Source organism: Scylla paramamosain, chromosome 16 (assembly GCF_035594125.1).
Source record: "Scylla paramamosain isolate STU-SP2022 chromosome 16, ASM3559412v1, whole genome shotgun sequence".
NCBI lineage: Eukaryota > Metazoa > Arthropoda > Malacostraca > Decapoda > Portunidae > Scylla > Scylla paramamosain.
The window spans coordinates 24,429,833-24,456,688 of NC_087166.1; the positions used below are offsets into that span (position 1 = coordinate 24,429,833).

At 40.3% G+C, this 26,856-nt stretch overlaps 1 protein-coding gene across 9 annotated transcripts in view; it reads right to left on the reverse strand.

Moving 5' to 3' along the window:
• The window catches only part of LOC135108168 (uncharacterized), a 168,510-nt gene extending 141,841 nt beyond the window's left edge, over window positions 1-26,669 (reverse strand). For 3 of the 9 annotated variants that reach the window (XR_010272167.1, XR_010272166.1, XR_010272165.1), the window contains exons 1-5: window positions 24,641-25,251; window positions 16,532-16,734; window positions 11,058-11,667; window positions 10,121-10,197; window positions 7,906-7,960 (exon numbers count right to left, since the gene is read on the reverse strand). Coding sequence is in view for 6 of the 9 variants with exons in the window: in XM_064018927.1 (XP_063874997.1) it covers window positions 7,906-7,960; window positions 10,121-10,197; window positions 11,058-11,253 (328 nt within the window). In the remaining 3 variants the exon portion in view is untranslated. Of the gene's footprint in view, window positions 1-7,905; window positions 7,961-10,120; window positions 10,198-11,057; window positions 11,668-16,531; window positions 16,735-24,640; window positions 25,263-26,529 lie in introns of those variants that run through there. The other 6 variants (XM_064018927.1, XM_064018928.1, XM_064018933.1 and 3 more) reach the window with 6 other exon arrangements.
• Between the last annotated feature and the right edge of the window lie 187 nt (window positions 26,670-26,856).

Genomic DNA, 26,856 nt, shown 5'->3' on the forward strand with positions numbered 1-26,856 from the left:
TGACCCTGGCCATGCGCGTCACGGCTGCCCGCTGACGTCACTCACTGTGGTTGCGGTCACGGGGACTGAAGGCCGCATCTCCGCACTCCACCAGCCTCCGTCAGCAATGTGCCCAGACCCGTGCATACAGTATGCTTTAATTATATACACGGGTAGTATTTGTTATTTCACTGTCTGGAACTCAAAAATTTATTTCCCATTTCTGCCTGTATATATCATTAACACCGATACGTAAACTCTAAATTCACCGAACTTTGAGTTTTCATGATTCTACTGACATTTTAACAAAGACTAACAGGTTCCAGTGAAAGTTATTCGGGTTTTCAAGCTTGTTTTCATTATTCTATGGATAGTTAAAAGGCTGTCGTGAGGGTAAAGGTTTGCAAGGGTGTTCTCGTGATTACAGTGATAGTTTACCAAGGACTCCGACTGACTGGTGGAAATCATCTAGGTCTTCGAGGTATTTTCATGATTCTAGTGAAAGTTTAACAAGGACTCTGCATAGTCAATAAGAAAACACTCATGAGAAGCCGACCAGTCATCTCTGTGGTCTTTGAAAATAGTCCTGATGAGAACCAACAGTTTTAAGAATACGAGTTTGTGTGTTGACAGTAACAAAATACTGTCGCCTCACAAGGGAAAAACAATGAGAAAACTGAGAATTAAAATAAACGCACTCGTAAATTAGAGTTATATGTAGAACCCATCATTTTTTTTTCTATTTTGTGAAGAAATTTTAAAAAGTCACAACAAAATAATAACAGAATAAGTGTAATGTTGAAAGGAATGCACTCACTCCCAGCTTAGACTAATGCGTATAACTTAACATAAATCTTCCATTTTACTCGAAAATATTAATAAATGTTGTTACCTCAGTTGCAAAATTTAAAAAAAATAAAATAATAATAATAATAATAATAAGAAGAAGAAGAAGAAGAAGAAGAAGAAGAAGAAGAAGAAGAAGAAGAAGAAGAAGAAGAAGAAGAAGAAGAAGAAGAAGAAGAAGAAGAAGAAGAAGAAGAAAAGAAGAAGAAGAAGAAGAAGAAGAAGAAAAAAAAAGAAGAAGAAGAAGAAGAAGAAGAAGACGAAGAAGAAGAGGAAGAAGAAGAAGAAGAAGAAGAAGAAGAAGAAGAAGAAGAAGAAGAAGAAGAAGAAGAAGAAGAAGAAGAAGAAGAAGAAGAAGAAGGAGAAGAAGAAGAAGAAGAAGAAGAAGAAGAAGAAGAAGAAGAAGAATGTATAATATTTAAGTAGCCTGTCTCTCCCAGCCTGCCTCCCCTGACCTGCCTTCTTAACCTGTCTTCCGCAGCCTGCCTTATCCAGCCTGCCTTGCCTCCCCTAACCTTCTCCCTTAGCTTGCCTTTTTATTTTTTCCCTCTTTGTTTTATTAATCTAATTTCTTGTTTTTCTATCTGTTATTATCATTTTTTTTCTCCAGTCTTCCTTCCACAGCCTGCCTTCCCAAACTTCCTTCCCCTAACCTGCCTACCACACACGCTTGCATTCAGTACCACAACACAATGTCCACGCACATCAGCCCGCCATGACTCACACTGCAGGCCGCGCCATCAGCAGCTTCTCTCAGGCGTTGCGAAATGTGAGGAAATGCCACAGTGTCTCAGAATGCGCACTGTTTACCTTCGTGCCGGCCTGTTTCCTCTCCGTGTATTTCCGCCTCGCACCAGACCAAACACGGCTTGGCTGATTCAACTTTTTTTTTTTTTTAAGAGATAAATTAAAAGAAACAAGGGTACATTTTTTTATTACTGTTCTGAATATAAATAGTTGTTGTTGCTTTTTATCTTTTTAACTTTTTTTTAATAAGAGATGTACCTTTTTTTTACCTCATTATTGTTTTCATTGTAATTAGTTCCCTCCTTCCTTTTCTTTACATCAGTTTTTCCCTTTGAACTTATTTTACGAAGTGTTATAAGTACCTTCATGCGTCAGTTTGTAAAATTAAGCAAGAATCTTTTTTTTTTTGTAACTCTTGGCAAATAAACCACTAATTATATCACTATTATTACAAATTGTACCGAGTCGTAAATTCTCCAGCATTAGTAAACGAGATTAATATTGTAGCAGTGATGGAAGTGCTCTGACAGAAATTCCAATCCTGTTGCGTTCTCAGTACTGGTTTTCACTCCATACTTGTTCATTTTTTTTCCACTTTTTACCAAGCCGAACTATACATAGGAGAGAAAATGTATCTGAAAATTTTAAAAAGTCGAGCTGAAAATTTTCTAATGACAGTTTCCGCATTAACCTTCTAGGAAAGCGACAAAATCATGCACGGCTGGTCTAGAAATCAAGCAAATGTTTAGCGTTTAAAGCTTTACGAAAACTACGTGTGTGTGTGTGTGTGTGTGTGTGTGTGTGTGTGTGTGTGTGTGTGTGTGTGTGTGTGTGTGTGTGTGTGTGTGTGTGTGTGTGTGTGTGTGTGTGTGTGTGTGTGTGTGTGTGTGTGTGTGTGTGTGTGTGTGTGTGTGTGTGTGTGTGTGTGTGTGTGTGTGTGTGTGTGTGTGTGTGTGTGTGTGTGTGTGTGTGTGTGTGTGTGTGTGTGTGTGTGTGTGTGTGTGTGTGTGTGTGTGTGTGTGTGTGTGTGTGTGTGTGTGTGTGTGTGTGTGTGTGTGTGTGTGTGTGTGTGTGTGTGTGTGTGTGTGTGTGTGTGTGTGTGTGTGTGTGTGTGTGTGTGTGTGTGTGTGTGTGTGTGTGTGTGTGTGTGTGTGTGTGTGTGTGTGTGTGTGTGTGTGTGTGTGTGTGTGTGTGTGTGTGTGTGTGTGTGTGTGTGTGTGTGTGTGTGTGTGTGTGTGTGTGTGTGTGTGTGTGTGTGTGTGTGTGTGTGTGTGTGTGTGTGTGTGTGTGTGTGTGTGTGTGTGTGTGTGTGTGTGTGTGTGTGTGTGTGTGTGTGTGTGTGTGTGTGTGTGTGTGTGTGTGTGTGTGTGTGTGTGTGTGTGTGTGTGTGTGTGTGTGTGTGTGTGTGTGTGTGTGTGTGTGTGTGTGTGTGTGTGTGTGTGTGTGTGTGTGTGTGTGTGTGTGTGTGTGTGTGTGTGTGTGTGTGTGTGTGTGTGTGTGTGTGTGTGTGTGTGTGTGTGTGTGTGTGTGTGTGTGTGTGTGTGTGTGTGTGTGTGTGTGTGTGTGTGTGTGTGTGTGTGTGTGTGTGTGTGTGTGTGTGTGTGTGTGCCAGGAATATGAGGCAAGTGCATGACAGCAACAGCAACAGGTGCTCCGAACAATCTCTGTATATCAAGACAGGCAGTATTAAACCCTCACATAGAGAACGTGACGCTTGCTATTCTGAATCATCCTAGACAATATCAATAAACGAACACAAAATTACTGAGCTTAACCGTAAAACACTCCTCAAAAGACACAACAGGAAAACAAAGGAAGTTACAAGAAGCCATCAGACAACAGAGCGACTTTTCCTTCCGCTGTTTCCCAAGAGTGAGGGGTTGGCGCCACGTACGAGTCTCCTCCTGTTGTTTCTGTCCCTTGCATCTTCCTCTGTGACTTCCACCCTTTACAGTTCTACCGTTTCTCCATCCCTCCACCTCAGTCTATGTTTTTAACACGATCTTCTTCCCTCTTAGGCTTTATTAATCATCTCCTGATCTTCTCTTCTTACTACGTGACCAAACCACCTCATTTTTTCATCTTATCGCTTCAGTAATACATTCTAACAGCCAAAAGAGTGACGAATTTAGACTCAGTGATCGCCTGGTTTCGTTCACAAGTAAAAACAAATAAAAGAACAAAAATAAACGGACAAGAATGCCTGAGCAGGAGCTTAGTATGAAATCCAATGACTTAGTGAGCAGGGCAGGACAGGGGTGGGCGAGGAAAGGACACCATGGAACGGAGTAATAAAACTAAAAGGGAAGGAGATGAGACGGACGGAGCTGGAAGGGTCAAGAACTGAATGGGACAGGGTGGCGCGGGACGGGGAAGGGATGGGATAATATTAAACAGAACAGGGTAATAAACTGAACAGAGAGAGGCAGGAGACGAGTGTGGCGCCTCATGAACAAAACAGAATAGAACAGAACAGAACAGAACAGAACAGAACAGAACAGGACGAGAGGATGGGACGGGACAGGACAGAACGGGCCAAGACAAGATAGGATAGAACAGAATGGGATAAAAATAGACCAAGAGAACGGAACAGTAGAGGACAGAACGGGACAGGACTGGAAGATACGAGGTGTGATGATTAATGAGTCTATTCAACATTCATCTATCCCTCTATTTGATGACTAATTCTCTCTCTCTCTCTCTCTCTCTCTCTCTCTCTCTCTCTCTCTCTCTCTCTCTCTCTCTCTCTCTCTCTCTCTCTCTCTCTCAAGCTTGAACCTACTATTTCTTGTCCTATCTTGATTACCAACCCTGAGAATTTTGCATACGTCACCCTTGTTACATCCCCAATAACATTTAGACACGCTGCCATGCCGTGTCGCCCTAAGTGTGACAACCGCCCTTCCCTAAACCAGTTTTTACTACAGGTGTGTGTACTGGGGAGGGGATGCCAGGGAGAGGCGGGTTGGATAGGGCGGGGATTTGCTGTGTTGGGTTTGTGTTGGTAAACGAGGAGCAGAACAGGACAGAGCGGGGCGCGGCAAGGGTGCACTGGATTGATATCTGCTAACCTCACGAAGCTACGAGTGTGTGTGTGTGTGTGTGTGTGTGTGTGTGTGTGTGTGTGTGTGTGTGTGTGTGTGTGTGTGTGTCTCTCTCTCTCTCTCTCTCTCTCTCTCTCTCTCTCTCTCTCTCTCTCTCTCTCTCTCTCTCTCTCTCTCTCTCTCTCTCTCTCTCTCTCTCTCGTTATGTGTGTGTGTGTGTGTGTGTGTGTGTGTGTGTGTGTGTGTGTGTGTGTGTGTGTGTGTGTGTGTGTGTGTGTGTGTGTGTGTGTACACAAAAAGTTCCTAATGCATGATATTCACACACACACACACACACACACACACACACACACACACACACACACACACACACACACACACACACACACACACACACACACACACACACACACAGTATTTAGGTCACACTTAAAGCAGACGTGCCCAGTACAAACAAACAAACAAACAAACAAACAAACAAACACACAAACACACACACACACACACACACACACACACACACACACACACACACCATTCTCACTATCTTACCCAGAGAGAGAGAGAGAGAGAGAGAGAGAGAGAGAGAGAGAGAGAGAGAGAGAGAGAGAGAGAGAGAGAGAGAGAGAGAGAGAGAGAGAGAGAGAGAGAGAGAGAGAGAGAGAGAGAGAGAGAGAGAGAGACCTTCTCCCAAGCATTACTTTACAAGGGTTCATAAAGCCAGGCCTCCCCACACGTCCAGGGGCACTAAAACTTAAATTGGGGCTTTAAACCTTCTTTTTTTATATAATGTTATTCAATCACTTGCTTCCTCTGCCCTTCCCTTCCCTCCCTTCCCTTCCTCTAACCTTCATTTTCCATCCCTGCAATCCTGTATCTTCTCCCTTCCCTACCTTTCCTTTCCTCTCTCCTTTCCCTTCTCCTTTCTATTTTCTTCACTTCCCTTCTTCCCCATTCTTCCTTTCCCTTCTATATCCCTTCCCTTCTGTTCTCTTCCCTTCGCCTCCTTTCCCTTCCCTTCACTTCTGTACTCCTCCCTCTCCTTATACCATCATTTCTCAGTTCTAGCTCATTCTAATTCCAGCTGATCAAGTAAACAAACAGGGTAATACAAAACTATATTCCGAAACACTTCTGCGCCACATGTCCACTACTTTCAAAAGGCTCCTGCCAAAGTTACACAGGTTTTTAAAGGTGTTTTTAATGTTCTAGTGACAGATTGACAAGATTTCTGCATTTTTAAATGGGAGAAACATTCTTGAGAAACTCCACTATATTCAAAAGGCACTTGATGAATTTACACATGTTTTTAAGGTTGTTTCTTATGGTTTCTACATTATTAACAGGAGAAGCAGTCTTGAGAGCCTTCACTACACTCAAAAGGCTCTAGTTGTTACACGGGTTTTTAAGGATTTTTTTTTTTTATGATTCTAGTGACAGATCAACATTTCTGCATTATTAACAGGTTAAACACTCTTGGAACCTGTCTAACCATCTTTGTGGCCTTTGAAAATAGTCATGGTAAAGTGATACAGGTTTTTAAGGATGTTTTTACAGTTCTAGCAACAGATTAACAGGATTTCTGCATTATTTAGAGAAACACTCTTAAGAACTCAGCTAATCATCTATATGGCCTTTGAAAAGAGCCTTGGGGACAATATTCTGAAATGCCTCTGTGCCATATCCTGACTGCTTTCAAAAGGTTGTAGTTTAAGTGATACTGTTTTATATGGTTCTAGTGGCAGATTAACAAGATTTCTACATTATTAACAGGAGAAAGACTCTTGGGAACCCGGCTAATCACCTCTGTGGCCTTTGAAAATAGTCGTGATGAGAGAGCAAAATGTTTCCAAGTACTGGCCATGAAGGCATGGGTTTGGCAATAACTCGTGACATTTATAGCCATTTAATGCTTTGGGAAGTTGGCGATTTAATTTGCAGTTAATATTCGTGGCATTAGCAGCATTCCCAGGCCGCACCCTGACTCAATTAACACTGGCTAATGGTGTGGTGGTGGTGGTGGTGGTGGTGATGGTGGTAGTGGTGGTGGTGGGGAGTGTCGGGTGTTCAGTGGCTCAGGGTAAATTAGTGATGCTTGTAAACACCGTCTAGCTTTATAAATAGAAGAGTTACTATGAGTTTCACCAGCGTGTATCTATTGGTGACTGGAATTAATGATGTTTAGAATTGGTATCTGGCTTTGGGTAAGTTAGTAATACTTGCAATGTAATTATCTTTACAATCAGGAGAGTTATTTTCTCTGTGCATTGTAACTATTACTGAAGAGGAGAGTTAGATCTTTTCTCTGTGCATTGTAATTATTATTGAAGAGCTTAAGTCCACTGTGAACATTGTAAAGCCACAACACCCCAGCCCATCTCCTCACCACTGCACCACTAATGCCCCAACACCTCAGTTTATTTCCTAATCTTTATAGTATCATTGTAAATTATAATGCTCCAACATCCCAGCCCATCTCCTCACCCCTGCATCACCACTGTATACTCTGATGCTCCAACACCATTGCCAATTCTAATGCTCCAACACCCCAGCTCATCTCACCCATGCACCACCACTGTATACTCTGATACTCCAACACCCCAGCCCATCTCACCCATGCACCACCACTGTATACTCTGATACTCCAACACCCCAGCCCATCTCACCCCTGCACCACCACTGTATACTCTGATGCTCAAACACTCACAGCCCATCTCACCCCTGCACCACCACTGTATACTCTGATGCTCAAACACTCCCAGCACATCTCACCACTGCAACACCATTGTCAATCCTCATGCTCCCACACCACAGCCCACTGCTTTCCACTGCTGCTTTTGCTAAATTTCCAGGAAAATGCGAATAAAGTATGATATCCATGGTCAAAAAACTTCCACACTTCCTTTAGGTTTCTAGATTGTAAAATTTCAGCACATAGGTAAGAGAAGTGCAGTGTTTCTTCACATTACAGAAGCCTCAATATACCATACTGGCCAAACCCTTCACATTATGCATTCCCTTTTAAACTGAACCAAAAAGCAAATAATATAAGAATTACAAAGTTTCAAGAGGCCCTTACCAAACCCAAGACTGGGTTACTGAATCCCAGGAGTTCAGACAAGCCCAGGTTAAGCAGCACTGCACTAACACAACACCCACACATGATGAAATATTCCCTTAAGTCAAACAAAGAGCAAATAGTATCAAAATAACAGTGCTTCCGAGTCGTTACAGAACCCCTCAAACTGACTCACTGAATCCCTGACAAAGAAGCATATGATGTACTCACCAAACTGGCCTGGGGAGGAGTCACTGGATGCAACGAGCCCAAGATTCAAGTAATGCTGAAAGAGAGAGAGAGGATACATTAACTTTCCACTGCCTGCCTCACCTTCACCAACACCACCACCATCACCACCACCACCACCACAACTGCTCTCATCATTATCAGCCTCAACTGACAAAGCAGCAATGTCAACACTAGTCCCCTATCAACTCAGCCATCTCATAATGTAATAATGAGAGGTAATTCTCAACTAAATCCAATTCTACTTATAATTTTGAATCTTGATGACACCTCATGTGCTAGCAGGTGAAGCTGTCATCAAGGGGTGTTAAATGTATATCAGAAATGTCATTCATCACACTACAAGACAGAAGTGTGATGAATGAAGTCAATTTTGGAGATGCTTATGGTCCTTGCAATCTTCTTAAGCTAACTCTTCTTCCAGCATCTCTCTCAAAACAGTACACAAAAAGGGGAGTCTCACATGTGCTGCACCTTTCTCTCCTCTAAAGACTAAAGATTAGCTAAGGTGGCAATGTGTCAAACTACAATGAAAGACGTCCTGGGTTTGAATCCTGTAACAGCTGGGATTTTTCCGAGACAACTGCCCAATCCCAAGATCACTCAGTCTTAAAATGGGTACCAGTCAACTAATAGTGGGAATGTAAAGGTGGCAGAGAGAGGAATTGGCTGCCCTTCTCCATATGCTGAGGTCCTGGAAGGGTGACACTGCCTGCCCTACACCAATGCTTTTACTTGAGGACAGCACACCTTTATATTAATAGAAACCAAAAGAATCCTAAGAAATCTCAACCTAGTGACTAGTTTTTCCACCTCCCTGACACTACCAACAGCAGAGTCATCATGGAAAGGCCTCTCGACCATGTACTGTTCTAGCAACACTGTCCTATGTCAACACTCTTGACTGAGTACAGCACTCATGCTAACACATCAAGTGTCCTAAGAGAAATGTCAACCCAGTGACTACCATCTCCACCTCCCCAACACCTCCAACAGTACAGGGTCATCTTGAAAAAGCCTCCCCATATTCTGCTCTACAAATACTCTTTTTATACCTTCACTATTCTTGTTTTGTTTTTCCTACTTCTTAACCTAACCTTCCCAACACCTCCAACAGCACAGGGTCATCTCGAAAAACCCTCCACATGTACTGTTATATAAATATTCCTTCTATACCTTCCCTGTTTTTCATTTTTTTTTTTTTTGTTTTTCCTCCTATTTTTGTTTGTGTACAAATAAATGAGATTGGCCAAGAGCAATCAAGTTTGTTTCCATTGCCACTCTCTAAGAAGCTGAATAGAAAAGTATTGCTGTCATTACTTCAATCACTGCATCCTCACACTGACCAGCCTGCAACACTAATGGAAAACATACAAACACACACACACACACATTTTTTCCTCCCTTTACAAAAAAAATAAAATAAAATAACAACTAAATAAATAAATAAATAATAACATACATATACACAAAAAAAAATTATCTTTCTTTCAGTTATCATTCTCTTTATTCTTTTGTTACTCTACCAACAAAAGCTTCTCACTTAATCTTCCAAACATGAAATCTTCCCTTCAAAATGCTAATTCACAATAATACTTCCCATTTTTTACCAACAAAACTTCTCACTTACTCTTCCCTTTTAAAATGTACATTTCCCTTTTTTCTATTTCTCTCCCTCTACCAACACAAACTTTTTGCTTAATATTCCAATCAATAATTTCCCTTTCAAAATGCAAATACACATAATTCTTCTCCTTTCTTATCCAACTAAACTTGTCACGCAATCTTCCTTCTCAATTTTCCTCCCTAAACATCCATTCCCTTCATTCTCACCCAACAAAACTCTTCACTCAATCTTCCTTCTCAATTTTCCCTTCATTAATTTCTCCTTCCACCATCACAGGTGTTTTCCATTCTTAACCAACAAAACTCTTCAATCAATCTTCCTTCTTGATTTTCCCTTCATTTGTTCCTCCTTCCATTACCACAAGTGTTTCCCATTCTCAACCTCACAACTCACTCTTCCTTCTAAACATCCCTTCATTCATTCCTCCCTCCACCATCACAAGTGTTTCCCAGTCTTAACCAACAACACTTCTCACTCTCTCTTCCTTATAAACACCCATTCCCTTGATTCATTCCTCCCTCCACCAGCAGAAGCATGCAGTCAGGTGTTCACAGGCAGAGCAGCACCCACCTGTTCAGCGAGTGGTGGCTTCCCCTCAGGAGTGGCAGTGCTGCGGCGGAGTGTACCGTTCAGCACCAAAAAGTAGCCTGTAACATTTGAAGCATTTTAAACATTTATTCATCACCTAAATTTACAAGTGCATACTAACTATAACTTGAGATGTAGCTTGATTTTTTTTTTTTTTTTTTTTTTTAGGCTAGTCCTTCTTAAGTTAGTGCTTCCTTGGGCAACAGAAGCAGCACGACACTACACAACACACACTTTACTAATTAAAAGACAGCTGTAATAATGACATCCAATCCAATGACAGGCTTTGAACTGTAATAAAGTGAGATTAGATGTAAAAAGTTCATTCATTCATTTCCAGCACCTCATGATCCAATGGTCCTGTCTCAACATTTATTCATTTCTCACCACATCATGATCTTCCTTATCAACTTGCCTGTAAGAACTTCCCACAACTGGATGACCTTGGCAGATGAAAACCCATTTACTGCTGTCCTCTCACCACTTCCCCTTGCACACTCCAGCACTCTGCCCTCCCCCTTCACACGAGGATGTCTTCTTGCCCTGTCCTACCTTACTGCACCCTGCCCTGTCCTAGCCCAGCCTGCCCTACTCTGCCCTCTCCCAACCTTCTTGTCCTGTCCTGTCCTGCCCTGCCATACCTTACCCCACCCTGCCCTGATCTCCCTATCATGTCCTAGCCTATCCTGCCACATCCCACCCTATCCTACCCTTCCTTACCTTACCCTGCCCTGCTATATCCTACCTTACCCTGCCCTCCCCTAACTTACCCTGCCCTATCCTACCCTACCCTACCTACCCTACCATGACATACCTTATCCCACCTAATCCCACCACACCCTACCCTACCCCATTCTATCTTCCCATGCCATATACCACCATGCCCAGCCCTCCCCAAACCCTGCCATGCCCACCTCACCTGGGAAGTATCCCTCTTGTCGGGTACGCATGTTGGTGCCGAGCAGCCAGCCATTGGGGCAGTCCGGCACCATCTTTTGCTTCTGCAGGAATTCAGCCGACACGTGGATCACATCATTGGCCTCCATGCCCGGCTCATTGGCACTGGCACCCCGGCACTCCTGGCGCGCCGTGTACACATATACCACGTCCCCCATGGTGGATATAGTGCCAGTGGTGTTGGTGAAGATTTAAGTATGGGTAATGGTGGTGAAGAAGCGACCACTTTAATCTAACGATTCAACAAGAGATGTGTGGTGTGTGTTTGAGGGTGTGGAATGCCTTACTTACAAGCACCAGTCAGCATCACCAACACCTGCAGTACAACACCAGAGTCTCACACAGCCATGCACTAAGACACATCATCTGCTCATGTCTGTTCATAGTCTCATACAGCAGCAGTGTCACGGGACCAGCACACACACACGGCGGCCTGTCTCAACTCGCTCCATGTCCTGGCGGGTCCTCGGGCTGCACTTGGCTCACTCCACCTCAAGCCTGTGCCTTGAGTGTGAAGCCGCTCTGCTCTGCTATTGGAATGTTTGCTGTAGCAGTCCTTCTTGCTACAATATCTGAAACAATGGTGAGGATTTATTTATTCTGATACACACCAGTACAATTTTTAATACAGTTTAGCTAGGCACTAACAGAAATTGGAATGTTTGGTAGTCCTTTCTTGCTATGATACCTGGAACAAAACAGTGAAGATTTGTTTATTCTGATACACACCAGTACAACTTTAAATACAGTTTAGCTCAGAAATAACTGAGATTGGAATGTTTGGTAATCCTTTCTTCCTATGACACCTGAAACATTAGTGGAGATCCGTTCATTCTGATACACTCTTTAAAACAATTTTTCCATAGTTTAAATATGCACTAAGAAGAGAGATCGGAATGTTACATAATCCTTTCCTGCTATGATATCTGAAGGTTTGTTCATTATGATACACACCTCTGTACAATTTCCAATACAATTTAGATAGGCCATAAAAAGAGAGACATTTGATATTTGAAGCAATGAAGATTTGTTCATTCTGATACACACTTCAGTGCAGCTTTTCAACATGATTTAGTGAAGCCATACAAAGAGAGAGTTCCTTTTGGAGCTAGACAGTGATTACTTTTTTTATGTAAGTGGGATACTAGTGAAGGGCAACAATATATATATATATATATATATATATATATATATATATATATATATATATATATATATATATATATATATATATATATATATATATATATATATATATATATATATATTACATAAAAAATAATAAATAAATAAATAAATAAAAAAAAGGCCCACTGAGGTGATGTGCAAACCTTCGATATCAAGTCAGAAGAACACAAGAAGATAAGTAAATAAGTAAGAACCAAGACAGACCCACACACCCACAGGACAACACATCCATCACACAACAGAGGCACAGAGGAACACCCAAGACAGCGGCAGTACCTCAACCAGCAACATCTCGTGTCACTTGTCAGTCAATACAGACCAACAAGATCAAACCAATGTGCAGCAAGCATGAGTCTGAGAGGAGGTTACTGATACAAACAAAGTGCCTATGACTGGCTTGGCACACTACCATCAAGCAACAAGAGGGAAACATTTCTATCAAATTTGCACATCTCGTCTGAATCACAGTTGACTTCATTTTCTGTTGAAGACGTACCACAAACATTTCAATTCTATTCCCTATACAATCTCAGCTGTCTTTCAGTAAACTGCCATCAAGCAACAAATTCAAACTAATGCACCTAATGCACAGAGGGAAACCATTTATACTAAGTTTGTACACCTCATCTGAATCACAGTTGACTTCATTTTCAATAGAACACATCACGACCATTTCTATTTAATTCCTTTCACAATTTCAGAAATCTTTCAGTAAACTGCCATCAAGCAACAAATACATTTTCATTGGAAGATACGCCATGACTATTTCTATTTCAAGCCCTTCACAACCTCAGACTTCTTTCAGCACACTGCCATCAAGCAAATGAGGGGAACTCTTTCTATCACATGCAAATATTTCATCTGAATCACAGATGACTTTAGGTACTTTCAGAGGAAAACATCAGGACCATTTTTATTCCATTCCCATTACAACCTCAGACTTCTTTTAGTAAATTGTCATCAAGCAACTAATTCATTTTCAGAGGAAGACATATCATGATCTTTTCTTCTATGTGGAGTGAATGTTTTTTGACAGATCTCCTCTATCAGGCCCACTCATACACATCATCCCCCAGCAATTGTTTTCCCTCAAGTCCTCCCTCACACAGTCTATCCCTCACATTTTTATTCACCAATTCTTTTCTTTCTTAACCAACAAAATCCTTTACTCAGTCTTCCTTCTTCAATATTCCTTCTTTCTTAACCAACAAAATTCTTTATCCAACCTTCCTTCTTCAACATTCCTTCACTTAATTCTTCTTCTTTCTTAACCAAAAATTCTTTACTCAACATTCATTCACTCAACTTCTCTTCCCCTTTGCTCTGGTGTTCCTCTTGGTCTCCTGCCTTGCACCTACAACCCCATCACTCTTCCAACATATGACTCTTCCCACATACAGCCACTTTAACTTTTTTTTCCCTTCACAACCTCACACTTTCCAGAAGACTAAAAATATCAACCCACTGCCTAATACTTCATCAATAACCCTCTCACATCCCTTCGGCTACTCCTTGTTTCATCCATGTTGTCCTCCCATGCACCCTCTTGCTATCCAGTGTGGTGTGATGAACTTACCAAACCTTTCAGTAAACTTGAGAATCCATCTACTGTTCAAAATTTCATCTACATCCCTTTCCAACAAGCTCTCTGCCACTCCCTATTTCATCAGCAATGCCTTCCCTTCTCATGACCACTTTCCTATTTAATGTGGTGTGATGCACTTACCAAAACCTTTCAGTAACACTACAGAATCCACACACTGTCTATACTTCATCTAAATCGCCAATCTACGTGCACCTTACTACTCCCTATTTCATCTATATTGGCCTCCCATGCACTCTCTGCTATCCAGTGTACAGTGATGCACTTACCAAACCTTTGAGTAATACTAAAGAATCCATCCACTGCCCAGTATTTCCCTTATGTTCCCTTCCCACGAACCCTCCACAACTTCTCCACATCCTGTTTTGTCATGCCTCACTGTAACCTTTAGGATGCCACCACTGGTCAGGATCCTGCCACTGTACTGCCTTCACTGTTTGTAGTGCTGACAATTATCACACTGTATTTCCCTTCCTTTTCACTTTGTATGTAACTAAATCACATAACCATCTTATAAAAAATGGTTACTTTTCGTACTAACTTTGATTCCACAAAAATTTACATGAAATTTAAGACAACCAAATATACACAGAAGGATTATTTTTTATTATGACGTATGTACTTGCATTATCTTGTTTTGTGCTTATGTTAGCTTTTGATTATAGTGAGTCACTGATTTAGTATTTAGTCATCAGGTTTTCATATCCACTGTTGATAAATCACAAGAACATATATATGAAAATAAGGAAAATTACTAAAATCTATCAGGCACTAACACCCTAACATTAAGTATCAAACAAAGTGACAAGTTAACTCTTTCAGTGCTAAGTGACATGTTTCCTTAATCACAAACCACTCTGAGGCACTTTCCACTTGTTAGGCACTAACACCCTTACTAAATTAAGTATCAAGCAAAGTGACAAGTTAATTCTTTCAGTACTAAGTGACATGTTTCCTCAATCCTTCCTCTGAGGCACTTTCCACATGTTCTACAGCCACTTATGAGCTCATCTACTCTTTTTGTCCTCTTTTCTTTCCTGTAGATGCTCTAAAAGATATTATACATTGCCTTTAGTCTTGTGAATTGTGCCATATCAAAGTGAGAGTTACTGGAGGTGGAGGCCAAGGCATGAAGCAGAGAAGACAGATCAAAAAAGAATAAGAAACAGTCTGCCTCAAAGCCCCTCCATTGGGTGACAAGCTGCTAAATTCTGGAACTACCTGCCTGCTTCTGTATTTCCACCTTCCTATGACTTAAACTTCTTCAAGAAGGGAGGTTTCAAGACACTTATCCTTCAATTTCTGACTACCACTTCAGGCCATATTTGGTGACTGGCATCTCAGTGGGCTTTTTTTTATTGGATTTTTGTTGCCTTTGGCTGGTGTCCCTCCTACATAATAATAATAAAAAAATATAATAATAATAATAATAATAATAATAATAATAATAATAATAATAATAATAATAATAATAATAATAATAATAATAATAATAATAATAAAAAGCTGACAAACCTGCTCTTTCATGTCAGGGTTACCAGATCATAGCACACCTTATTTATCTTTTTTTTATTATTTTATGTAGATGGATTCTGTCTGGTCAAGGGCAACAAAAGGCATAAATTAAAGGCCTATTGAAGGTGCCACTTCCCAACAAAAGGCATAAATAAAAGACCTATTGAAGGTGCCAGTTCCCAACAAAAGGCATACATAAAAGGCCTATTGAAGGTGCCAGTTCCCAACAAGAGGCAGAAATGAAAGGCCTATTGAAGGTACCAGTTCCCAAAGAGTAGAGTCAAAAGGATTATCTAAATTTATGAGCAGTGTCTTAAAACTTCTATCCTGAAAGAAATTAAGTCATAAGTATGGGGAAATATAGCGGCAGACAGGGAATTCCAGTTTACCAATAGAAGGAGTAGAAGAGTGAGAATAATAAGAAATGAGAGTGCTGGATATCTACTTCTTATCCACTACACATGTGACATCCTTGGAAATAAAACTGAGAAAATATGACTGCATGAAATACTGAAAACTGAGCAACACTTTTATACAAGTCTGCTGTGTTTCTCCCAAAGTTCCACTGTCCACCTTAACCCTTACAATCCAGGTGGCTTCTTGAAACATATAAAATCAGACTATTCCAACTTGAGATTGTACATAACCAGATACTATTAGACCAAGAATTTCAATAGACACATCTCACGCCTCACCAAATTTTAGACAGCATGTGTGAAACTATAACTAGCTACTATCAGACCAAAAAATTTCAATAGACACATCACACAGCTCACTGATTTTTGGACACCACACGTGAAACTATAACTAGATAGTATTAGAAAAAAAATTTCAACAGACACATCACACAGCTCACTGATTTTTGGACACCACACATGAAACTATAACTAGATACTATTAGAAAAAGAATTTCAATAGACACATCACACAGCTCACTGATTTTTAGACAGCACACTTGAAACTTAGTAAAAGCCTGTAATCTCAAATGAAATAAGAGTACAAGACACCTACTGGATTCAAAGGGTTAAACACAACTGAGCCTAAACTGCTGATTATATGGGCCTAAATTTATCTAAATTTAATCTGGCTGATTATCATAAATGAGGCAAACTTCATGGCCAGCAGGGCACCTCACCATGCTGTGCTGTGCTGTGCTGTGCTGCAGGGCTAGTAGCTTGGTTGCATGTTCAGTGACTCAGGAATCCAAGGTGCCTGAAGGAGCATGTCTGAGCTGAGCACCAAGGTCACACTGAGTGGCCAGAGGTGAGGGGCATGGCATTAACCACTCATAGGCCACACTTCCCCCCTTCAGCACAGCACACACTCACACTTCCTGGAAAGTGAAACGCTTTGTTTTGGAAAACAACACAGCTTTTTCTGTTACAACTTTTCTATACATAAGAAGTTAAGAAAATAAGGGAAGCTACAAGAAGCCATCAGGCCTACATGTTGAAGTCAATGTATGAATCATATCTACCTATTCCACCTATCATCCTCACTCATAAATCTGTCCAGTCTTCTTTTAAGGATCCCTAATGACTCAACACTAACAACCTGATTACTGAGTACATTCCACACATGATGCCAACACACATTGTAGCAATGATGCTACACAACATGAAAAAAATATAGACAATGAATACAACACAATATGAAAAAATTAATAAGTAAAAAGAAAATACAGGAAGGTGTACTTTTCTATATGTGATGCCAACACATGTAGCTATGATCATGACTACAGAACATGGAAAAAAAAAATGTGATAAGAAAAGATTAGTGAAAGGCATTTTTTTCTGTAATGCACCTCCTAACCCTGTCAACAGAGGCACTTCACAGCACTGTCACCTGCTCTCTTCTTCCTCTGCATCAAAGCTCAGTGGCTACCTACTCTTGCACTAGTAACTCTACCCTCAATTTTCAGTATCATTTTCTGTATCTACTTCTTTCCATATAAAACAAATCCCTCATCAAGAAATGCTGCATTTTCCATAGGCATTAAATCCCCCCATGATGAAATACTGCGCTGCCTAACTTCCGATCTTTCATTAATTTCAGTGTGGGACAAGGAGAACCAAAAGCTAGTCCCTGTCTCCAACACTCAGTTCCTGCCCCCAACAACTATCTCTCTTTCACACACACACACACACATACACACACATACACACGTGGAGCCCAGACCTATTATTACTACTTGGTGAGGTGTTGTGCTCTGCACTTATCTAATCTCCACTTTTTATATACCTACATACTTCATTCAAGTACAGTGGAGATGAGTTACATAAGAGTGGCAGGTGAGTTGTCAGAATGGTATAGTAAACTATGTAACTCCCTGCCTGTTTGTGTATTTTCCCAATCTATGCCTTGAATTGTTTCAAGAGGGAGGTTTCAAGACACTTTTCCTCCAGTTTTGGATAATCTTTTTGGCTCTTTCCTTTAGGGACTGACACTACAATGAGTTTTTTCATATTTCTTCTCCTTTTTGTTGTCCTCTGCCACAGCCCCTCTTACATAAACAAAAATAAAGAGACCATTTTGAAGTATTTTGTCACAGGTCAAACAGTAAAGGGAACAGAGTGTGTGGTGGCTGGCTGGGCAGATCACTGAGACAATGCACACAAGGTGACAATGAATGACAATTAATTCAGTGTTATTTTTTTTCAACATTTCCCAAAGTCCAACATTCACACATCATTCCTGCCTGCTTCTGTAATCCCTCACACCTTTGACAAGAACTGTTTCAGGAGACTTCTCAAATTTTGGATAATCGTGTTCAGACTATACTCTTTAGGGACTGGCACCTTCACTGGGCCCTTCTATATGTTTTTTGCTGCCCTAGGACACAGCCTCTCACACAGCCCCTCATAAAAAAAGAAAAAAGGTTCTTCTTTTCTCTCAAACACTATTTTGTTCACAGAAGTAACTTTTTTTTTTTTTTTTGTCTTTTCTTAAGTGCCTCTGAACAAGTTCAGGGACAGCCTTCCGTCACTCTTACCAGCTCTCGCTCAAGAAACATAAAGAAAGGTTAGTTTTTTCCTTCTTGCCCATATATATTCAAATTCAAATTACAAACCATTAATATTTTGGCACATCACAACAAAAATGTCATATTTCTAGAATCATCTACACAATTTTCTCTCAAAACCTCTTTGTAAAATAGGCACACATGCTATACATGTGGCAGCACAGTTAATACAGCTGCTCTGCCTGATAGTCTTCAGGTCTCAAGTTAAACAAAGACAGACCAGCCATTGACAATGACATAACATTTTGAAGCACACAAGTTAAGAAGTGTTCAAGGTTAAGGAAAATTTCAAGTCAATAAAATACATTAAAAACACGAGACTACAGGTTCTCACCATGGCAAGCAAGACAGTACATAGACAGCCTTGTTTAGTACATGTGCTATTCAAGTGTACTGTGTTCTTAATTTTGCAAGTATACCAACAGTAAGTGTTTTGCTCTGTCTGTGCATAGCAACAAGATACAGGGAAAGGGATTCCTAGCCACCTCACTCCATCCCTTTTAGCTGCGTCTTGCAACATGCAGGGAATGCAATAGCAGTACTCTCAGCCCGTGCCACAGGGGCGTAGTAAGGTGGTCCATGAGTGTGTCCCTTTCTGATAGAGGCTGACTGGGTAGTGTGTGAATGATGCATGTATGTGCGTGTGTGGTGTGGTGCTTCAGGCCATAATACGTGGGATATGGATATAGAGACTACAAACAACCAGTTATGAATTACTAATATTCTTATGCATGTACCAAACAATCATAAATGGCAAGTGTAAATTTTATCACGGGTTATTCTTTTAAGCTGTAGTCATTTGAAGAGTGTTTCTCTTTAATAAAATATATGAGAGTGTCCTTGGAGGTTTACCACGGGAAAATAAGCAATCAAGCTCTGAGCAGTCTCTCTCTCTCTCTCTCTCTCTCTCTCTCTCTCTCTCTCTCTCTCTCTCTCTCTCTCTCTCTCTCTCTCTCTCTCTCTCTTTCCTAAAGGTGACACACAACCACACTAACCCACAAAAAAATCAATGAGCAAATAAATAAATAAAATTAATGGACAAATAAAATATAAATAAATAAATAAAGATAAACAAATAAATGAATAGATAAAAATAAAATACATACAAAAAATGAGTAAATAAGTGAGTAAATGAATAAGTAAATAAAAAATAACAATAAAAACAAAAAAACAAATAAATAAATAACAGCCCAACATGATCCACTACTTGCCAGAAAATTCCCTCAACACTCACCAGAAACTTGTCACTTATTCCAAGAAATTTCACTCTCCTGCACAAATACCAAAGAACCTAAGCTGCAAAAATACTAATGATAAACCAACCTGAACCTAACCTGTACAAATACCAAAAATAAACCAACCTGAACCTAAGCTGCACAAATACCAATGATAAACCAACCTGAACCTAACCTGTACAAATACCAATGATAAACCAACCTGAACCTAACCTGCACAAATACCAATGATAAACCAACCTGAACCTAACCTGTACAAATACCAAAAATAAACCAACCTGAACCTAAGCTGCACAAATACCAATGATAAACCAACCTGAACCTAACCTGTACAAATACCAATGATAAACCAACCTGAACCTAACCTGCACAAATACCAATGATAAACCAACCTGAACCTAACCTGTACAAATACCAAAAATAAACCAACCTGAACCTAAGCTGCACAAATACCAATGATAAACCAACCTGAACCTAACCTGTACAAATACCAATGATAAACCAACCTGAACCTAACCTGCACAAATACCAATGATAAACCAACCTGAACCTAAGCTGCACAAATACCAATGATAAACCAACCTGAACCTAACCTGCACAAATACCAATGATAAACCAACCTGAACCTAAGCTGCACAAATACCAATGATAAACCAACCTGAACCTAAGCTGCACAAATACCAAAAATAAACCAACCTGAACCTAACCTGCACAAATACCACCGAACCTAACCAGCACAAATGTCATCGAACCTAAACCGCACAAATACCACTGAACCTAACCTGCACTAATACTAAAGACAAACCTAACCTGAACCTAACCTGATGATGACACCTAAGAGAACCCACTGCTCCACCACTCTGGGCCTCACACACTTACCTGGAAACAACTGTCACAAATCTCAACCCTTTCACAACTACACAAAGTTTCTGCTTCAATCCTATAACTTTTTTGGCACTCCTGTTAGACTCTTGTAAATATTTCTGCAGTGTAAAAAAGACGATATCAGTCTTCTGTTTTTCTCTCTTTTCTCTCCTGTGCCTCCATTCAAATAATTTTTTGTCAGGAAGGTTAGCAAAGGATGGCCATTGCTGTAAAGGATTAAACACATCCAAACAGCCATCATGTAAACTTAAAACACATCAAAATCTATACAGCCATCATGTAAATTAAAACACATTAAAAAATCTACCGGGAAAAAATAATCGTCTTAAAACTACAGATGCAGGGAGAGAGAGAGAGAGAGAGAGAGAGAGAGAGAGAGAGAGAGAGAGAGAGAGAGAGAGAGAGAGAGAGAGAGAGAGAGAGAGAGAGAGAGAGAGAGAGAGAGAATTATGTAGGTTATTAGTTTTGCCAGGAATATACTGACAAGAACCCTAAAATTAAGTAATTAATTCACTACATTCAAGATTCTGTAATTGGCAGTATAATTTTTGGAAAGGAGCAGCACCACAGCATTTGACGGCCTTCAGTTTATGCATGGATGATTATTATATTTTTTTTTTTTATAAGACGGAATTTGGTCAAGGGCAACAAAAAGACAGCAAAGAAAAGAAAAAGTCTATTGAGGATGCCAGCCCCAAAAGATAATAATAAAAAAGAATACCTAAAATTATGAGAAGTGTCTTGAAACCTCCCTCTTGAAACAGTTTAGCCATCAGCAGTAGACAGGAGACACAGAATCAGGCTGAGAGTTCCAGAGTTTAACGTCATTCTGTCTGCCTGCACGTCTGTCCTCATGTATGTCTTTTATGTTTCTCCATTTATGTATCTATCTGCCTGCCTGTGTCTGTCTGTCTGTCTGTCCACCTGTCAGTCATTCAGTCAGTGACTCCTCGCTTCAGATCCACTCATTCAAGATCTCACATTACTCTCTGTCCCTCTTACTGGTAAAAGGAATGAAAGACTGGAAGTAGGTACGTGACAGTCAGCCCACCAGTGTGAGTGCCGGCAAAACAATCTTAGGACCTATTTTGTCATGATTAGTTCAACATCCACCACTAAACAAACTGATGCCCAGCCTTTGGAAATTCCACTTATATCCAGCCAGCAATTTTAAGCTTCACTATGTCTTTTTATTTACTTTCCTTATATCCTTCCCTCTTGTTTCTCCAGTACCCCTTGAAAATGTACTTGTATCCAGCCAGCAACTTGATATTCCACTATGTTTCTGTTATTTCCTTTCTTTGTATCTGTCTACTCGTGTCTTTCTTGCACCTTTATTCTCTTAATAACTAAACCTTTCAATGCTATCTGACACATCTTTCCTTCAATACTAATCACTGTGAGACCTTTCTTCTTCTACAGCCACCTCCAAACATCATACTGGCTAATTGATTGTAACAGCTATCTTTTTAATCCCTTGCTTTTCATCAATGCTTATAAATATTAATGTGAACTGTTGCATGCCACGGTGAGAAGGTCAAACTGTTAATCTGATGCCCAGCCACACCCATGGCAGGTGTGTGCTGCATCACAAGGAAGGGGAATGACTGGCAAACAAACAGTTCCAGCCTTCACCATCACACTGTCACCTCAGGATATCCTACACCCTACTTTTTTTTTTTTTTTTTTGTGTGTGTGGTGTGTAGGAGAGGCATCAACCAAGGCCAACAAAATTAGAAAAAAAAAAAAAAATGAGGTGGCAGTCCTCAAACAGAATCAGAAATCATTGTCAAAAATTAGAGGAAAAATATCTTAATACCTTCCTTTTGTAAGAGTTCAAGTCATAGGAAGGAGGAAATACAGAAGCAGGCATGGAGTTCCAGAGTTTACCAGAAAAGAGAATGAATGAGAATACTGGTTAACTCTTGCTTTAGAGAGGTGGACTGAGTAGGGGTGAGAGAAAGTAGAGTCTTGTACAGCATGGCCACAGGAGGAGGGGAGGCATGCAGTTAGCAAGATCAGAAGAGCAGTTAGCATGAAAATAGTAGAAGACAGCAAGAGATGCAACACTGTGTTGATGAGAGAGAAGCTGAAGACAGTCAGTTAGAGGAGAGGAGTTGATAAGACAAAATGCTTTTGATTCCACCCTGTCTAAAAGAGCGGTATGAGTGGAAACCTCTATACATGTGAAGCATACTCCATACATGAACAGATATGGCCTCTGTATAGAGTTAGCAACTGGGTGGATAAAAAAAACTGGCAGAAACGACTCTGAATGTCTAACTTCATAGAAGCTGTTTTAGCTGGAGATGAGATGTGAAGTTTCTTGTTTAGATTATAAGTAAAGGACAGACCAAGGATGTTCAGTGCAAACAAGGGGGACAGTTGAGTGTCACAGAAGAGGGGACAGTTATCTGAAAGGTTGTGTTGAGCTGACAGATGGAAGAATTGAGTTTTTATGGCACTGAATAATTCTAAGTTTGCTCTGCCCCAGTCAGATATTTTAGAGGTGACTCAATGACCCAAGTGGTACCAACAACACCCTGTGCTTAAATTTATGCATCATATTGAATAAAAGACTGCTCCAGCATGTTACAACTGATAAGTTTTCAGTAACAGGTTTCACTAATTTAAGGACATAAGAACATACAAAAATAAGTGTAGCTACAAGACATCAGGTTTACACGTGGTGGTCCCTAAAGGAAACGTACCAACCTATTTCCACCTATCATCCACATCTGTAAATTTGCCTAATCTTCTAAAATCAAACTATTTTTTTCTGACAGGTCTTGATGTGTTTTGAATTACCCTATCTGGATAATAATGAAATGACATTAGAGCCTTCATCTATCTACGCCTTTTTTCTACAGGCTAAGTCTGATTTGGTTACATCTGGATGACACTGAAATAACATCAGTGTTTTCATCTGAGGGCAAAGTCTGATTAGGTCAGGTTTTAATTCATTCAGTTAATTAATTTCACTGCTAATCCCTTCATTGTGTACATCACAATTTTGGAAAGTGTTAGATTTTATTGAGAAATAGACAATCAGTGTCAGGAAATTAATAGGCTAAAGCTATTACCATAATCATTCTCTATGTAATTTACCCTCAAATATAATTCACTATTTTTTTACCTTAAAGCTCTCCCTGATGTCTAAGAAGGGCAGGCCAGTACACATTTTTCTCAGAATGTTTTCATTAGGATGGAATGACTATTACTGAGGTATATACAATACTACTATCTTTCACCTGATGGATAACTATGCAAATCAGTGATGAAAAATAAGATATGAGTGTCCTGCAGAGCACTTCAGTAGAGTGGAGCCGGATAAACGAGAAACACAATTAGTGAGTGCCTTCCCAGATGACACTGATGAAATCAATACATGAACAAATTCTTTATGGTAGGTTTTGGTGTGTAATGAATCACACAAAACTGATTCTCTCTCAAATATAAGTCAACAGTTTCTTTTCAACCACTCCCTGGTGTCTAAGAAGGACTGGCCAGTAGTACCTTCCCTAATAACACTGACAAAAACTAACCTAGGATGGAACAAATTTTTCTGAGAGGTCTTAATATGTTTTGAATTACTTAACCTTACCAATTCTCAAATATACATCACAAGTTTCTTATGAAGCCCTCCCAGATGTGCAGGAAGGGCTGGCCAGTACCTTCCCTGATGACACTGACCTACTGCCTTCACTGCCTCACCACCTCACTACTTCAATGCACAGGCAGACAAGGGGCGTGGCAAGTCCCTGTTAGCAATACAAACCCTCCCCAGAGCTTTCCCCCGCCAGGCTGCACAATGACAGCTAATTCACTGCAGGGCCACACGCCAGCCTGGAGTGGACTGTTACCTTTAATCTTAATGACGACCAGGTATCCATGTTTAAAATGTATAATTAACCCACTACGCTTTCAAAATCCCGCCCATGCACATCCTTCCCGCGGTAACTGACGCAGTATGGGTGATACATTGGTCTATTACTGCAAAATACACAAAAACTTGATAGGTATCGCTAAGGATCTCTCATCTTTATCTGTTTAATTTGATATATACGTTTAGGACATACAGAGAATATTTGGCATACCTCAGCTTCAGTCCAGCTTCAGCCGCGTCCTAGGGGCATGTGGTGACCTCGCCTGGGCCAAGGGTGAGGGCAAGGATCACACTGGTGTCCTTCTCGTCCTGCTGTCCGCCTCGACCCTCCTGCCTCTCCTGCACCGCCCAGCCTTCCTCGCCTCTGATTTCCAGCCCCCACTCACTCACTAGGGCGCCCACTCGCTACTCTTTGATCTGGCCTTTATTATTTTTTGGATCTCGGGCTCAAAACCAAAATAATCCAGCAGACACAACAGATAACAGCGCCGCCATTGACTGTCTGCACAACTATACTCGGAGTGTCCTGTACCGGGCTGGTGTCACCCTCTCTCTCTCACCCAGTCTGTCTTCACTTTACACTCCCCAGCTGATGGTTACATGAGGTGCCACGGTCCAAATTGTTCGACGTTGATCTGAAAATGGGCAAATTCAAATTTTCCATAAGGTGTGTGAGAGAAAACGTTAAAGGGAAGTGAGATTAAGAGAAAATGGTTTGTGTAGAGCCGAGCGGAAACGGGGGGACACCTTATCATATCCTGTGGACGACTAGTCTTCAACTACACCTTACTTTCCGAGTCCCCACCCCACGGTGTGTGGGTTATAGGCATATATATTTGTCACGAGTAGCTATATCTGTGTTGTCAAAGTAATACTGGCCAGTAACTAAAAAACTGAGGTTATGCGAGAGAAAAGTCAGGGATTTTACAATATTTGACTGTCTTCCTTTCTCCATATCGTGTTATATTGGTAATACACACAAAAATGCATAGTTATGAACATTGAAATTTATCGCGAGTACCTGTCTCTGTATTGTCAAAGTAATACTGGCCAGTAACCCAAAGACTGAGACGTAATATGGAAGAAAGGTCTAAAATGTTATTATATTTGACTGTCTTCCTTTCTCCACCTCTTATTATATTAGTAACAGACACTTAAAATAAATAAATTAATACAGTTTAAGTAGTTGCATCTATATATTGTCTATGCTATACGAGTGAAAAGCCTGCAGACTGATACGTAATAGGAGAGAAATGTCTTCTCCTGCTATCCAGCCAGCTCAGTTTTTATGTTGCTAATACAATCACAAGTACACATTTATAAATTGATATGGGGCATCTGCGTATATACTATCAATGAAATAGTAGTAATTTGTTCTCCTTTAACCAGCCATTTTTTTTCAGATTTCTAGCCCACGTTTATCCGTATTGCAAGAATAAATACTTCATAAAGAATAAATACATAAATACTATTGATCAGATACTGTTTCTCTCTCTCTCTCTCTCTCTCTCTCTCTCTCTCTCTCTCTCTCTCTCTCTCTCTCTCTCTCTCTCTCCAATCATGTTTTCGATTTTCCAGCACAAATCTCATATTACTAATACAAGCATAAGTAAACTATTATAATTTGAAAGGGAGCGTGTTTACTGCTAATACAATACTAGACAATACATGGTGGATTCATAAATAACTGATAAACCTCTAATATTCCACGTGTTATGTTACCATTTCATCTCATGTATTATTTTCTGCCTCAACTTGAATCTCTGTTTCTTGAAAGTTGTAATTTACGACTGTGTATATACCGATTTCTCATTAATATATCATGACGTGATATAACAGGAAATTCTGGTGCTTCTGATGGTAATTGTAAATGGTAGTAGTAGCAGTAGTAGTAGTAGTAGTAGTAGTAGTAGTAGTAGTAGTAGTAGTAGTAGTAGTAGTAGTAGTAGTAGTTTTCTCCAACCAAGATGAGAGAGAGAGAGAGAGAGAGAGAGAGAGAGAGAGAGAGAGAGAGAGAGAGAGAGAGAGAGAGAGACAAAATTAATGAAAACATGAAGATAACAATAATAATAATGACTGATGGTGGTGGCGGTAACTCACACATCCTCTCTAAGCTGAAAGATCCCCCTAGCAGCTGTGTTAAGCTCACCAACAACCTCCAGCACGTAAAAACCCAACAGGAAAAACCTCAAACGTCCTCTTGAAACGCCTCTCTTGACACGACTGACTGAAAAAAAGCGTGGATTTAGAAATGCTTTGGTCTCTCATCACGACTATTTTCAAAGGCCACAAAGATGATTAGCCGGGTTATCAAGAGTGTTTATCCGGCTAATAATGTACAAAACTTATTAATCTGGCACCAGAACCATAAAAAAAAAAAAAAAATCACCTTTAAAACCCGTGTCGCTTCAACTAATCTTTTTCAGT